Raw genomic sequence first — 17,193 nt, 5'->3', positions numbered from 1 at the left:
AAATAAAAAGTGTGTTTGTTAGTTTGGTGTTGTTATAGGTGGAGGGGATGTTATTTTCATGTGATTTGTAGTGTTCGATGTTGTGATGCAAAGTTTCGATCTTATGGGTTTTAGATGTTGTGGTCTTGATGTTTTGAATTTAGATGTTATGGGTTTTACACGTTTTGAAGTGTAACCAGATAAACACCTTAGCTATTATGACAACCATACCTCTCAACTTCTTAGAACAAGAAATCTTGGCAAAGCCACAGATAATTGTGGGAGTAAGGCTCAAAAACAGGGACACTTTAAATATTGCTCTTACAAACTTAGAAAGTAGACAGAATAAAAGGTTTTGCATTAGCATGAGTTTTCTGAAGGTTATGAAGACTGAAACTCAACTGTCTGCCATAAATTTCTGACTTCAGTAATCAGTGATTTGCTAGTTATTTGCCAGAAAAATCACAATTTTATGAAAAAAGACCAAAAATAGGAGTCAAAAATCTGGGCATTCTGGGGAAATCTGGACAGTTAAGAGGTATGAAACCCCCAATCTGCAGCAGTCTTTCCAACAAATAAGACTCTCTTAAACAAAGTATAGCCAATAATTTTTATTTTATCTGAATATAAAAAGCATGCCTGTTTCAGTTGCAGCCTTCCTACATCTGAATGTATTTATGTGATATATCTAGAGTATCACCACAGAAGATATGCATTGCATGAAGAGAACTTACCTTGCAGACATGACATGGTAGGAGTGTTGAAGACTCACCTTTGGCAGGGTAGAGAATTTCCAGCCCACTCTCAGGATAAGTGACAGTAGAAGCCATACCTAAGATGGATATCTGACTGCATCTTCAAGCAAATAAGTATGAAGGACCATGAAAATATCCACAGGCAAATAATTGATCAATTTTAATAACTGACCAGTTTTACATTTCAAGGGAGATATCAAGCTAGATCCTTCAGCAAACTGAAATTGATGACCACATATGACTGATACCACTGAATAATTTTGATACAGGGGCCACAGAGACTCAGTGCTGAGTATGTAGCAAAACCCTGACACAGGCTAAATTTGTAACTGTAAGTAGTAAATGTAAAAATACAAATGAATGAGTTATTAGAAGAATTTCTAAGGAAACAAGGTATATATTATAATTTAAAATGAAATGGTAATATCAAATATCTGCAACAAAAATCTGAACTTCTAGCACAGTAATAGAAACTCCAGCTGTACAGCTTTGCAAAGTAATAAGCTACTGCTGCTATTTTATATTTCATTTATCTTCTGAGAATTTAAATGTGGAGGAAATGTGGCATTAGCACATGGCTCACACTGTCAGCAGTCTATCAGGTGCCGGAATCCGACACACAACACACACACTCAAATCACTCCACAACAAGTACAAGTATGACTCTGTCATTGTCCATGTGGGTGTGAATGACCTGAGATGCCCCTCCCTGGACTACATGAAACAAAACATGGTGAAGCTCTTGGATTATGTGGCCCAGGCAGGTATGACCCTAGCCCTGAGCAGCATCCTACCATTGCCCAGAATGATACCACTGTACAAACAGAAAATGATTGACTTCAACAATTAGCTATGGTTCTCGTGTCATTCTAAGGGGATCCAGTATCTGTCTGCTTGGGATGACATGATTGACAGACCTTGATGCTTTGCCAGAGATGGCCTGCATCTGTCACCCCTGGGTTTTTGAGTACTGGCTAAGGCTCTTGCCACCTATACAGTGCCTTTTTTAGGCGGTGTTCCAAAGACCAAATTACCACCGTAACAGCTATAAATAAATGCAATCTGAGGGTCATGCTGCTCAACACTAGAAGTCTAAATCTTACGATGCACTCACTCAAAGCACTCCTCAAAATGGAGAACATTAACATTTGTGCTGTGACAGAGACCCGGTTTAAAGCTGCAGAGAGCACCCCTGTGCTACCAGGCTATAACTCATTTCACACCTTTCGGCCCCAGAACATGGACTGAAGCTCCAAAGGCAGTGGTGTCTCCATATTCATAAAGGATATGCACACCTTCAGACTAGTAGCCCAGCATAACGCATTTGAGATACTCCAGGTACAACTAACATTGGGTAAGACGGCGATTCAGGTCATAGCCTGCTATAGGTCCCCAACCATGTCCCAAGACTCTCACTCCACATTCCTTAGCACCCTGAAAACTATCAAGATCCAACCAAACACTTTCATACTAGGTGGCTTCAGCTACCCCTCCATCAGATGGGAAAACTACTCATGGACCAGTGCACTGGCACAATGCTTCCTGGAATGCATCAATTCCAATGCCCTGGACCAGCTCATTCCTACCACCACTAGAAGAAGCAACATCCTTGACCTGGTTATTACTAACAAGGGGAACCGTTGCTCTACACCAATAGACAATTCCTCCCCTGGTTAGACCAGAACACAATCTAATCAGCATGGAAAGCCACATCTCACCCACACCCCCCGTAAAGGTATCCAACATGAAAAACATCTCCAAAGCTGACTTTGGACTCCTAAAAACAGAGGTGGCTAACTTCACGGCACCCATTCCAATGGAAAATAGATGCATGACTGCCAAATCATACACCAATGCACTGTACGAACACGTACATAAATGCATGGAACTAGCCATACCCAACAGAACCAAGATGCTCTCCTTCAAAAAAAAGGAAGCCAGTCAGGTGGTCCCCTGCCATTAATAAACTCTACAACAGAAGGAAGAAACTTTTGCAGAAAAAGGTGAAGTCCAAAGACTGGAAAAATTCCCTTGTTAGCCTCAACAAAAAGTTGAGATCCCTAATCAAAACCTCTAAAGCCAGCTATGAAGCCAGAATTGCAGTAGACACTAATGTGTCACGAGTGGAGTCCCACAGGGATCGGTCCTGGGTCCTCTCCTGTTTGGCATCTACTTCTTAGAAGTCCAGGCCAACACGGAGGTACTCTGGCTGACCAAATTCCTAAACGACTGCAAGCTGGGAGCCATTATTAACTCCCCCAAGTGATGCAGACTTCCTACAGAAAGGCCTCACTGAGACCAGACTGGTGTTGAAACCATTGCCTTAAGCTTAATGCCAAAAAATGCATCACCATCCCCTTTGGGAAAAACTCAGTTCCCACTAATTACCACATCGATGGGAGCCCACTGAACACTGAAGGTATTATAAGAGCTCTGGGGACACAGGTTGACAGCAACCTCTCCTTCTACCACCACATTGCCACTGTGGTCAGAAAGTCCTTCTATGTGGCACATCTCATTACCAAGGGTTTTGCATCCAGGAAGAAAGAGGTCATCATTTCTCTCTACTCTTCCCTTATTAGACCAATCATAGAGTATAAATTCCCCATTTGGCATGTACCTCACTAGACACCTGCAACAGCTGGAGAGGCCACAAAAGTACCTCACGAAGAGGATCCTAGGCCTTAAACACATGTCCTACATGGACAGACTCAAAAAACTCCAGCTATTCTCTGTCTCAAATCGTCTACTAAGAGGCGATCTCTGCTTGACGTACAAAGCCATGTCTGACCCAGCTCTGTAAGTGCTACATCTAAAGAAATCCCAATCCCTCTGCACCAAACACTCCACAGACCTCAACCTCATTACCACAATCAACAGAACATGCTGGAGGGACAGGTTCATAACCCAGAGACTGCCCATGCTCTGGAATAGACTTCCCATACATGTCAAGCAGAGCACCTCACTAGCCCTCTTCAAGAGTAATCTTGATGAGTGGATGGGAAATAGAAAGTTCACCCTGGGGATCACTCCAGTGGCTCTGTTTGATAGAGGCACTGGGAACTAATGACGGGCGGCACAATGCCAGGAGACTTCTATGGGCTAGGTTTGTAAAGGCCCCAGGGCCATTAGCCTAGTACACATCTATGAACACAGCTCTGGCTGTAAGTATTTGTTATACATGGTGCAATATGATGTTATGTAGTAGAAATAACACAACAATTTCTGTATTACCATAATACTACAGACAATATTTATTCATTTGCAGTATAGCTTTAAATTAAATTCTACTGTGTAAAATGCACATCTGATCAGGAATCCGGGCTTCTGAATCCCCTGACATTTTCACTGATCGTAAACAAATTCTGGCTCTGAATCATTAGTGGGAAAGTGCACTTTTTCAATTCTGCATGTGAATATACAGTAAATGTTTGCAGCAGAAGTTGAAAACTGATTTTCTGTGGTGAAAATTCTCTCTCAGTCAGGGGGCCTCAACCCCCCCCCCACCCCCCCACCCCGATCACCTTCATTAATAGTAAAGTCAGTATACCTGAAAGAAAGGGAAATTTGTTCAGTAGAAACATTGATACAAAATACATTTCCACTCAAGTTAGGTCTGCCACAAAAACTACTACAACACGGATTAGCCAACTACCACTAAGTCATGGGACTGCTCTTAGTTTATTCAATTCCCTTTTATAGCTAGTTCCATTTCACAATGTGGAGTCACAGAAAATCCATCTGCCCCTCCCTGTAGTATCATGCCACTTCATCTGCCACTCAGACTACTATCCAACTGCATAATCTATTTGATTTTGACATTCTAGGTAAGACTATGACTCTAGCTTAGTTCTTAGCTTTACTCTTTTAAGGGATGATATGGGTTCAGAAACAAAGCTAGAAACATTCAGAGGACAGATTCCTTCTTGAAAATCATGATCTACAGTAGGGCACATTAGTATAAAATACCTCTCAACCAGCACAAAAATTATGGACAAAGGCACAGAAAAATGGACACTTTTAAAATATTGTTCTTATAAACTTAGAAAGTTGATAGAATCTCAGGTTTTGTAATAACATGCCATTTTTCTGAAGGGTATGAAGTCTGAAAACTACAGGTCTGCCATTATGTAGTGACTTAAATCCTCAATGATTTGCTTGAAAACCACAAATGAAATGAGGAAAGGACCAAAAATATGAGGCAAAAATCTGGTCAGTTGAGAGGTATCAGTTTAAAACACAAGATCCACATTTGCATCTCCTGTTGTTTCACAGTATTCAAAATTCTTTACATTCCCTCATCTAAATACAGTGAAACTACACACAAAGGCAGACTGTATTCCATAATGATCAGAAAACTAACAAAGGGGTGGCATACACACAAACTTATGAGTGGTGTGGAATGGGCAGGTCCAGTATTTGTGGAGGCTCTTTCCAAAACATGTCTAGTGGGGACTTCCGAAAAATCTGAAATGCAGTACTCTTTCTAGTTATTCTCAGCAACAATCCCACTACAGTGTGTATAGAAGGCGAAGATGCCAGCTAACTGAAATATCACTCCTATGCAGCATAGTGTGAGGTTATTCCACATGTATGCAGCACACACATGCTTTTAGTTCTGCAGTCCTTCCGTATCTACACAGGAACTACTTCTAAATTACAATCTTCTCACTTTAGCAACATACCCATTATTCAAGATCTAGGAAACCTTCCACATATTACAAAAATAACACACACCTTTCTTAAAGTACTGGTCTATTACACTGCAACATTACCAACAGATGCTTTATAATGCTGATTTCCATTTCATAACAGCATAGCCTCAAAAACTTACTGTCCTTTCTGTGTCCTAACACTTGTAATTCAACATAGTGATAAGAGAAAAAAATAACACTAATTTAAATGCACAGGTAAGTCTGTCAAGCACTAGACATCCATCCATCCTCAACCTCCTTTTCCATTTTGCACATGGGTCGGGGTGTCACTTCTGCAGTGACAATCATCTCGAGCCAAGGCTTACACTGCCAGGTGGCTAGCCTGCGTCAAGCACTAAACATATCCTCTTTAAACTTTATCACAAAACAGGTTGGGAAAAAAGTTAAGACTTTCATGAAGTACAAATTAAAACTTAATAGAAGCCAAAGCATTTTCACAATGTTACAGTGTAATTTGTAAGCTGAAAAAATAAATCACATAATGGTATTTAAAAAGGAATCATTTCATGAAAAACACATCTTTGTGATAAAGGCTTCTAAAGTTGCAAACATGTTACCTTCACACAGCTTCTATTCTACCAAATGATCTAAGAATCATGTGTCTTATTATCCCATCCCTGGTGATGTAAGTGTTGTTCTATGCTGCATATGTGCAAGCCACATGACTGCTTTTACTAGTGGATATGATGCCTGCAGTAATACTAAACTTTGAGTGGTAATGCTAAGCAAGAAGGTTGATAGAGAGCCTTTCCATGGAAATTGCATTTGCCAAACATGTTCTGACTTAGCGAAAACCTTTTCAATGACAAAGAGCAGGTTGAATCTAGAATCTTGAATCTGCAGTAGGCAAAGAATAACAAGCCAATAGCCAAGCCAACAACTGCTTAAAAAGGCATGTTTGTTCTGGGTAATTGTTTCACCTCTTATTCCCTTGGCTAACTATGCTTGCTATCTACTAAGCTGTCTGGTAATAGTGCTCGCTGTCTGTTGGGGCAGTCTAGTTTTATTGAACAGTTTGTTTCCCTCATTGTTACAGGTTTTATTCTGTCAGAAAACAAATGGATGCTGCAAATTACAAGAATGGTGCTGAACAGGTAAAAGATGGTCTTTTTAGTACTAAAACCTAAATCACTAACAGTAGCACCAGAGACAAGAATCAGAGAAGCAGTATACAGTGAAGCCAAAAACTAATGACTAAATAACATAGCTCACAACCTCTAAATGAAAGAAATCTGGACAGAGCCAAAAGTAATGGGGGGACAAAGGCCCAAAAATAGGGACAGATTTTAAATATTGCTCATACAAACTAAGAAAGTTGCTAGAATAACAGGGTTTGTGTTAGCATGTATTTCCTGAAGGCTATGAAGTCTGAAACGCAGATGTCCATAATTATTTAATGAATTAAATCCTCAGTAATTTTTAAGACCACCACAGATTTTATGAGGAAGAGATCAAAAATACTAGGCAAAAAATCTGTACAGTTGACAGGTATGCTAAATAACACTTCCGTACCAGAGAGACATCTCAGAAATGCAAGCAGATAGCTAGTTCTTTACTGTATTACTAGATGAACAAGCAGCCCATGTCCTAATATTTCTAAGATTGGGACTGAGTAACATAACATACAGGAATTCTGTTAGTTATGCAAAAATAGCTTAAATTTGACATGAGAACTTAAGCTAAAGCAATATTTTTTTAAGCTGAATGCTCACGTCAGTATTTGACTAGACTACTTCAGGCCTGTCATGTAAAATGGCAGTGTATCTGTGATTGTAGTAATTCAATTAGAAAAATGAAGAGGCCATGTTTGCTAAGAAAATTTGTGTATTAGGTTCTTGAAATGAATATCTAATACTGTAATGTTTAATGCTAGTGACTTTGCTAGGATCTGGACACCAAGTCTACATATGTTTTAATAGTAAAATGCAAGTGTAACATTTTACCAGTTACTGTCATTTGTCACAATTGCCATTATGATGAAAGTATTTCTACTGCATAGCTAAAGCCAGCCCACTGGGTTACATTTGGAAAAAGAAAACTGTACCATTTATAACAAAGATATCACTGTCCAGGTTGCTAGTCTGAACTCAATATCGCATTCTTTGTTATAATCTTTTTGTTGCTAGAGAGCAAGGCTTAAGTTAAAAACTGTTAAGGTCCTGACTTATTCCCCTAGCCCTTACTACCAAGTACAGCTGTTCTTCAGATGAGATTTTAAAATGAGGTCCCATCTACCCGAGGCAGTGGTAGCTTAGGTGGATGCATGAGATCCTATGTCACTTCCTGACAAAAAGAAAGAAGTACAGTGGCCAGATTTCCCCTAGTCATTATGAAAACCACTTTGGGTTTTCCTTAAAAAGAAGACATTGGCCTACAGGGACTGAACCAGTCAAGAGTAAATAAATTATTAAAAAAAAAAAAACAGTTTTGTAGGGAGGGAGCTTGATCCGACTTTCAGGTCCATGTAGTTAGACTAAATTTAGGTACTAAATTTTAGATTAGATTATATTTCATTATTAATTCTTTCACGTCTTTTATTTCATAGCATACATTTAAAAGCAGAATTTGTATTATTTTTCATATACCAGATGACATGCATTCATTCATAAAGACTTGAGGTAGGACTGCAGCTTTTTCTTGGACAGAAATAAAACCAATGAGGAATGTTAACCTTGTTTTAGCAGCACCCATCTTCCTAAGAAAGTTGGACATACATCCTCCCAGCTACATTTCTTGAACTGCTATTTGGGATCCCTTATTCTGATAGAGGAACTTTAAGGTTTCATTGCTCATCAGTCTTATTAGACATCTTATACTTCATTTGTTCCAAATAGGATCCGGGTCTATATTAGAACCGTGAAAGACCTATTCAGCGAATACATAATCACTGACACCTATTACATGAACCGTGAATACACGGAATACCCTAAACCACAAAATTCAAAATCTCAAACCATCATAGCTGTCCAACTACCTACCCAAACAAAATAAATAAACCACAAACATATACTAACAAAAATCCTACTTCTAACCCTACACTAAACCTTACATACATTACTATCTATGAACTTACCTTAACCCACACCCTAACCCCAAGGTCCATAACTATTGCACACTTACCTTAAGGAGCTATACCGCAGAAGGGCCAATCATGAAGATCTGACATTTTGGATTTTGCGCTTCAGGATGATCGGTGTTTTCGTGGTTCAACGTATACGTGTCGACGTTTCTGTATTCAGGTAAGAGGACCTTCGTGATTTTAATAGGGAACCCCAGCATCCTGGATTTGAAGTTCAATAAAGCTTAGCTATACATATAAAAACTGGAATATTCTGGAAAGTATGAAAGGCTGAGCATTAAATGGTGAGAGTATCACTTGATACTCAAGTAGAGTTAACAGAGGTAATTAATGAAAATGGACTTCAGTCTCCTGAGAGAAAGAAAATTTTAGATGAAGTAAAGCATTATTCATTACAAGTTACTTGTAGCAAATACATTTTTTTTTTTCTTATATACAGAATGTTACCCATTATTAAATATCTCAGTGCATTTCTTAATGCCAGTTATGTAGTGATGTCCTGCCTTCACTGAATAGCTCTAATTTAGACTTTGGAAATCAGACTAAATTAATAGAGGCTTATTGGATGGTCTGGCAGAGAAAACTTAAACCCCGACTATGACCCAGAGTTCAGTTATCAGCTTGAGTGGTGTGGAGGCAGGAGTGAGCAGCTTTCATCACACACTTATTCTGCAAAGTGTTTGCATTCTGCTCACGAGTGAGCATTTCTTGATTTCCTGGTGGAGACTGGTATTTCCCAGCTGTGCTCAGGCTGTTTGTGGGTCCAAAAAGGACTAGAGTGAAATGTTCTCTGTGGTGATGCACATGTTATGCCCTAGTTTTCTCCCTCCCCCTTACACTCTCAAATCTCATACAGGCTGACACAAGTGTCCACCTCCCAACTCTTGCTCAACAGACTAGAGGAGTGGTGATCCCATTAGTGCATAGGTCAACGATGCCTCACTTTCCTGGACAGGAGAGAAACACTGCTCAGAATTTCACTGCTCTTGTGAAAGGCAAACAAATTAACTGCGAGATACAGAGCATATGTCAGTGGCAAAGAACGTTTGCTTTGGCATCCAGCCTCTTGTCAGTTCATACACAAGTATGATACAAAAAACTGTTTCCATATCGTTGGAAGTTACAAGATCTCCTATCCACAACTACAAATGGATGTCCATTCTAAAAATGGAAGTGTAGTCAGTTGAGCATTTCTGTAGACCAAGGCTTTTATTTTTTAATACACAAGAATGCAAACACTTTAAATAAGGGTTCTTTAGTACAACAGAAAACTTAACGTGCCTTACTTTCTGAAAATGAAAAAGGCATTCTTGGGTGCAACAAATCTCTTCTATTGTAGAAATTATAGCCACTCTAATATACACAAAAGACAACAGCCAAAAATGTTTACAGTATAACAAAGAACATTCCCAGTAGACATTATCTGCTCCTTCATCAAGCAAGAGAAGCCTGACCCAGTTTATATGCAAGTCTGTATAAAACAAAGGCTCTTGTTGCACGCAAACTACTCCATTTTTAACTTCCTATTGATGTGTAAATTCTTATTGGGAATAATACCATTGATGTGTTCATTCTTATTGGGAATAATACCATTTACTTCTATAAAAGTTAAATAACTTGAGACAAGTCTTCAAATGTCTGATAAGGTTGTAATCCTTCTCACTCTAGAAGTGGCACAGTGTCTCAGCACTGTGAATGTATAGCAGTCAGCAAGAACTGGAAAAGTCTGGCTAGAACTGTACTCACAGCAGGTAGCCTACTTCTTACAGGCTAGCAGCAGTTTAGTGGGCAATACACTACTGCTGGGTGTTAGGGCAAACAGATTCAGCTTAACATACCACTATTGGGAACACTTTTAGAAGAGGTCTAAGAAGGTGTTAGAACTCCATGAAAAGGTAAGATGGGGGGGGGGTATTATGTAAAGCAAGGTCTGTGGCCTCTGGAAAAGGTTCAGAGGAGTTGCACTAGAACTGTAGCACAAAGGACTTGTGCCATCCTTATAGGTACTTTAGTGCTGTTAACTATCTTACTTGGTGAAAGCTTAGATAGTGCAAAGAACCAAGATGAATAGCAGAGATAAGGGCTACCACACACACAAGTGCAGCTTTTTCCTATAACCACATCTATGTGTGATGAGTTGGGGTACCAACAGCCTATGCACTTTCGTTGTACCCCCCCCCCCCCAAACAAAAAAAAAACACTGAGTAACCCCTACCACTCTCCAAGGTAATTTGGACTATTCAGGTTATTTACAAGAGAAGTCACTGCAGTGCAAGTAGGAAAGTAATTTCACCAACTATGGCTCAGGTTTCTCCACACGAACATGGTGCAATATTATTGGTCACAGCTCTTAATACTATAACTAGCCAGAGCAGCCCCAACTGTTGTGTTCAACCTGCATAACATTTCATCACCTTCTCATGACAGGTGAGAAACAGACTGCCACTCAATCAGCACAAAAGCTGTTGTCACAGCTAAACACCATGACTAACCAGAGTACCCCCATCCTTTAGCCTGCACACACAATTCAATACTTTACAATGTCAAGGGTGGGGAGGTCAGTCACCATCTCTTATCCTACACTAGTTAAAAGACATCATGTGTGTTTAATTCTAGGTAAAGTGTATTCAAGAGAAGCCGTATTTGTTTATTCCTGGCAAATAATTTTTAATTTGAGTCATTAAATTTGAACACAAATTAAACTCTTGATTTTTATTTATTTATTTTGGGTGGCACAGATGGCAACACACTGTTTAGCCTTAACAAATTGCCAGAATAAGGTCAGTATTTAAAATGCTTTGACAACTCTGTTGGCATGTATTCCATTTGGATGACTTAGCTGCTGCTTCCCAAGGTGTATTTGTCAAAGAGGTACTCGCCCAGCCCATTCTGGGGAGCACCCACACGCTTCAAGTTGGTGATGTAGTCTCCCAGCTTCTTGATGGCTTCAACTTGTTCTTCCAGATAGTGGCTCTCCAGAAAGTCACACAGCTAGGAGGAAACAGAATTCAGACTTGGTATGCTAGGCCTTTAGTCAGTCATAAAAGCTTTATGTTAAAGCAGTAATTGACAAAGGAAGTAGAACATTTCAAAAATAACTGCAACCAGACTTCACAGCAGAAGCAAGTCAAAGAGTTACAGCTTCTATAAATCTGCACCAAACATTTTGCCACCTATTAATTGCAAAGTCACATTCTGCCCATGCTTTGTTACACAGATACCAACATTCTGGGGCAAAGTTCTACATCTAGTATCCCCTTGCCATAAACATAAGTTAATTTTTTGCATTATAAACCAAGATGTAGACAGAGATGCCAAATAAGCTATCATAAAAGTGAATCCCCAGGTATAATTGTCATTGTACTAGTCTTAAATCATGCTAGCCAAACAAGTAGACTGCACCGCCACCACTTTTCAGACACAATTACTAGTTATTTAGTAGGAGCTTGACAACAGCACAATGACTGTGCATGCACCAGTTTCATCCATGCTATTCTCCTTCAGTTTCATTAAAAGACATCCTGCTAAACCAGAAGCAAAGCTCAATGAACAGACTCTGTGTTGCACCGATCCACATGGGTCTCAAGATCCCTTATTTGGTCATTAAAAAAAAAAAAGTTAAGACTTGTTACCACAATATGCAAGATTCCTACCCCCAACACCATTTCTAGTCCAATGAACAGTCTATCTTGCTGATCCTACAGCCCCCCCCCCCACCTTTATATATAAACTCCAGGGTCGCACGACTTTGGGGAGGGGGACAAATCCCTGTTAATTGCCATGAATACTAGTTTTCGATCAAATGAGCTGTCAATCAAAAGTAGTAGATCCATAATTATATATATATATATATATATATATATATATATATATATATATATATATTCCATGAGGCACTAAACAGGCTGCACACACCTATAGGCATGGCAATTCAAAGGCGGCATCTACTTGGGAAGTGGAAAACAAACTCAAACAACAACATGCAGATTCCATACAAAAGCACCCCCAGGAACCAAACTGGCTCTTTACAGTAGTACAGCAATTTGGAGCATTGAGGATGCCCAAAAAGGCTGTACAGATTCCATAAAATCCTTTCAGTAAGTACACGTCAGCATCTCCTTCACCTACCAGAGGTAAAAAAATGGACGGGAACGGAAATAAAGTGAAAAGCCTATAATAATTATGATGTATTCTAGGTTTGGGGAACCATGGAGTACTACCCTTACACTGCCCCAAGATGCAAGGGTCTGGGGATGGGGACGAAATGAGTCTCCCTGCAAAAGTTTGAAATTGCATCCAACACAGCCATGTTTAGACTTAGTTTTAGGTACAAGTCTCAGGTCAATCCATTCACTAGCATGGCATCTAAGACATCCAACCAGCACTATATGCTGATCAGAAACTTCCCCATTATGGTTGGATACCAATTACTCAATTCATTTAACATGCCAACTGATGGAGTAATGGAGTCATCCATGACTTGAAAGTCACTAGGAGGAACTACAGACCAAGTCCAATACATCAAACATGAGCAAGGACCAGTTCCACTTCACCTGCACATTTTGCTTCATGTTACAGTTAACTTGAACAGCTGCAGTTAACCATGATGCTTGATACTTACATGAGGGTCAGCCTTCTCTGTAGCCAGATTGTGTAGGTCCAGCAGGCTCCTATTCACAGTCTTCTCCAGCTCCAGTGCACACATCATGGCTTCTAGCACATTACCCCACTCATCTCGTTCAGGTTTCTGAAAGAAAAATTATGGGAGCTCATTCCACTAAATATTTGGAAAAAATGCCTGCAGTATTATAAGCAAATGTGCTCACATTCCATTTATACTTAATTGCACCAACTACAATTTCAAATACATGATTAGGCCCAAATTTGGAGCAGACATTGAGACAAGCAACATCATGCACAAATGCGTGGAAGTGTGCTGTTTGAATAAAGCAACTTTTCAAAAAAGTACATGATTATTACTAGGAATGCTGATGTCCATCAGCTCAGCTCTTCACTGCAGTTTTCTGGAGACGGTGCACTTTAAGTGAAACACCAAATAGAAATAGCAAAGCCAGGTCACAGATATATCCCATCACCATGCAGGGTCTCCACACAAGTTATACCTTAAATGCATGCAAAATAAGTCCCACAGAATCAAGTTAATTTACATAAGTTTTTGTCAGGCTGACAAATCCAAAAGAATAGTAAGGCAAATTAGCAATACTAAACTTCAGTTTCAGTATTACATGTGTGTGGTTACCTTAGCACAGACTTAAAGTAGAAACAGGTTGATCTTAGCACAGATAGATGACTGAAACAGGTTTTACAGCCAGTGGTACAGTCCCACTTAAGACGATGGGGGGGGGGGGTTAACCACAGTGTGGATTCCTATATAGCTAGGAGGACAAATTTAGAGTAAAAACTGTACTTCTATAGTAAGTGTGGACTGAGGACAGTTAATACACAGTTTCTATATAGAAGCATTTTCCAAGAGACTGAAACCAACTATACAGAGGGTAAACATTCCCCTAAAATCCACAAGGGGCCCAGTGCAAAAGAAATACTTGCTATTCCTTGGGAGTTGGGATGCACAGGGCTTACTTCCTTGTAAAAAATTAGATCTAACATTACAGGAGTTGGGGTGAAAGGGTTTTATCCCCTTGTAAAAATTAAGAATCTAGCAGTATACGGAGTTGTATGTCGATATGCTAACACATATCTCTCAAATGTACAGATTTTCACAGAATGTCCAGATTTTGGCCTCATTTTTGGTCCATTTTTCATAAAATTGTGGTTTTCTGGCAAAGTAGTGGTAAATCATTAAAGATATAAAATAATGGCAGACACGAGTTTCAGACTTCATATCCTTCAGAAAATTCATGCTAATGCACAACCTGTTATTCTATCAACTTTGAGTAAGAGCGCCGTTTAAAAATGTCCCTATTTGTGGGGCTTTGTCCAGAATTCTTGCTCTAAGAGGTTAAGTATGCACTGGTGTGACTTCACAACTTCAGCATTTGTCAGTCATGTGACTTAATGCAAGATTTTAGAGCAGATAATACTGCTGCCAGCAGGTGGCACCACATTCTTAAATCTGCCCTGCTAAAACCTCAGATCTCACAGAATATGATAAACCAAGAGATTAAGAAGGTCACTGGATAAGAGGTCTGCTCCAGAAGCACATCATAAAAGGATTCCCTAGATGCATTGCTAAAGGCACACATACCTTGATATCCTGGAGAAATATACGGCCACCACGTTTGTTTTGGAACTTCATTAGTTTCTCAGCATGTTCTCTCTCCTCATGAGACTGTTCCTTGAAAAACTTGGAGCAGTGTTTCAGTGCCACATCATCTCGGTCAAAGAAACAAGACTGAAAGAAAAAAGAAACAGTAAAAAAAAGGGTAGAAAAAACATATGCACAAAGATTATGATTGTTATGACCAAAGCCCCTTCATGACCCATTTAATCCCAATAATTTAAGGGCCAACATGGTAATGGAGCCAAAGGCTTGCACTGGCCTCACCCTACTTCTGTATGGCTACACACTGCCCTCACACCCAACTGTTTGGGGTACATTCTTACATTAGTGCACATGGCCTCTTCACATCATATTTCTGAAATATGATACAATCCCACAATATAGTTACACCCTAAAAACTTGCCTATCATATACACTAGCTTCCTTGGAAGCTAAAGGATATGCATTTAGATACAGAACTGCCACAGTGACAGCAGACTTACTGCAAAGAGGTAAGCTACAGAGCCGTACATATAGCAATTAAAGGTTCATTTTAGTATTGCCCAGTTCCTTAGTTATGTCTTGGAGTTAGTTTTCCAATCACTGGATAAATACAAGCATAAAATGCATTTTAAAATGTTTAAATGTATTACCTACTACATGTAACCAAGAATCCCGCTTTATTTATGTGGACAGCAGCTTTTTAGCTGGGTCCTTACATTTGCAGCATGAAGACCCATCTAAAAAAGTCTATGAAGGAACACAATGGACTGCCAATACCATAATCACAGTAAGGCAGACCATGTGTTTACACACTATGGTGCTGTATCAGCCCTTAGTATTTTCTGGTGTCATACTTCTACTATCACAACAAAGAAGGTTTGAGGTAAGAAGCCTGGTATCAAGCACAGGTGATACCAATCAATGCAGTTTCAAGAGTACACAGTCAGTCAGCATCATAACGGTCTAAAAATAGTGCCAAAAGGTGCTTAACTTTTAGTAAAGACTTGATTGATTTTTTCAGTGGCCTAAGCAAGCTGCTACCAGGGGAAGATTTTTTTTTTTTTGAAAAATAAAAAAGTCATAACCACTACCATGGTCTCAGTGAGCCCATAATACAGCTACAAATTGGGCACGCAGTGTAGTTACCTCGCAGCTAAATCAAATCTATAAACTACAACTACTAAAGCAGTTTATATTTATGCAAATGATGATGGCTGTCCAGACATTAACTACAAATCATTTGTAGTGGAATGCTACTTTGCGCAGCAAGTCATTCTGGTCATCTGTGAAACAGCACGAGTGTATTACTTAGTCTTCTAATTTAAAATGGATATCTAAACATTGAGAGCAAAAAATGTACTTTTGTTTAACTTACTCAAGCTTATAAACACAGCAGGAGTTTCTACAAATATGAGTAAAAGACGCAGTTTGAGGCAGAGCTGAAACTGGGAGAACAGCTTGTCAATCTAACCATTTTTATAAATTTGAAAAGTGGCATCTTGCAGAGGAGTACAGCTGTGCAAGTATTCACAGCCTACATAGTGAACATCAAGTAAAGGGGGAGGGGAGGCTCTGCAACCCAAAGGAGAGAGCTTGTCTGAACGCAAAAACACAGCTAAAAGCCAGTTCCAGAAATCCTCCTACTCATTAGAACTCCCCTAAAATTTCATCAGTTAGAAATTAAGTGATTTTAAAACATACTAAGAACAAAAAGCAATCAGTTTAGTACTAAAACACAGAAGTGTTAGAAGGTACTACATACATATATATACACTCACCATAGACAAATAAACATAGGAGGCAGTCAGCTCCATGTTGATCTGGCGATTAATCGCAGCTTCACATTCAGTGTGGTAGTTCTGGCGGACCTGAGACTCCATTTCAGTAGCTAGTTGTTAATGACAGCAGATGACAAAAAATTTTCAAAGGAAAAAAATTAAAAGTCTCACAGTACAGACTCTGTTCCGTTCAAACACTGTTGAAGCAAGAACACAGTCCAAAGATGATCTAAACCAAACCTCAAGATGGAGGGATATTTATACTTAAAAAAAACAGGAAATGACCTTGCATGACAGACTATGTAACTTGAGCAATCCATTCTAATAATAGGCAGTTATTATAGTGCGGAACAGAGCAAGCTGCAAGATAGTGAAGAAAGCTAACAACCAGTTAAAACCGGAATGGATTACAATAGGCAAAGCATGTTGCTGCATTTCATTCTTTCTTTTCTTCTTAAGCCTGAAACAGCTGAGAGACCTTATAAATTTACAGCCAACCCTGGTTAAAGGACTATATCAGCATGCTGTCAAAAAGTGTGCAACATTAAGCAAAAGAGAAATATTCTTTTGGAGAGTGTATGTGACATAATGAAATTCAGACTAAAACAATTTGTTTCAATATGATATTTCCCTGCTCTTAAAT

At 39.3% G+C, this 17,193-nt stretch overlaps 2 protein-coding genes across 2 annotated transcripts in view; one reads left to right on the top strand and one right to left on the bottom strand.

Annotated features, from left to right (window-relative positions):
- Window positions 1-17,193, top strand: part of LOC122811495 (protein FAM71B-like) — a 703,144-nt gene that overhangs the window by 125,236 nt on the left and 560,715 nt on the right. The window lies entirely within an intron of this gene.
- On the bottom strand, window positions 11,226-16,797 carry LOC122811496 (ferritin heavy chain A-like). Its single transcript, XM_044083372.1, has 4 exons — window positions 16,551-16,797; window positions 14,755-14,901; window positions 13,150-13,275; window positions 11,226-11,519 (listed from the first exon to the last, which is right to left on the bottom strand). The coding sequence occupies exons 1-4, from the start codon at window positions 16,650-16,652 to the stop codon at window positions 11,364-11,366; spliced, it is 531 nt and encodes a 176-aa protein (XP_043939307.1). The 5' UTR covers window positions 16,653-16,797; the 3' UTR covers window positions 11,226-11,363.

The sequence above is a fragment of the Protopterus annectens genome, chromosome 9.part0, assembly GCF_019279795.1.
Source record: "Protopterus annectens isolate FY-2018-M chromosome 9.part0, PAN1.0, whole genome shotgun sequence".
NCBI classification, from domain to species: Eukaryota; Metazoa; Chordata; order Ceratodontiformes; family Protopteridae; genus Protopterus; species Protopterus annectens.
This window is presented reverse-complemented; position numbering and strand designations above follow the sequence as displayed.

What these genes read in the sequence shown, in the direction of transcription:
- LOC122811496 (XM_044083372.1), bottom strand. Translation starts at nt 16,652, where the DNA reads ATGGAGTCTCAGGTCCGCCAGAACTACCACACTGAATGTGAAGCTGCG. An exon ending in TATTTCTCCAGGATATCAAG is followed by an intron (nt 13,276 to 14,754) that starts GTATGTGTGCCT and finishes TTTTTCTTTCAG; the next exon opens with AAACCTGAACGAGATGAGTG. An exon ending in CAGAGAAGGCTGACCCTCAT is followed by an intron (nt 11,520 to 13,149) that starts GTAAGTATCAAG and finishes GTTTCCTCCTAG; the next exon opens with CTGTGTGACTTTCTGGAGAG.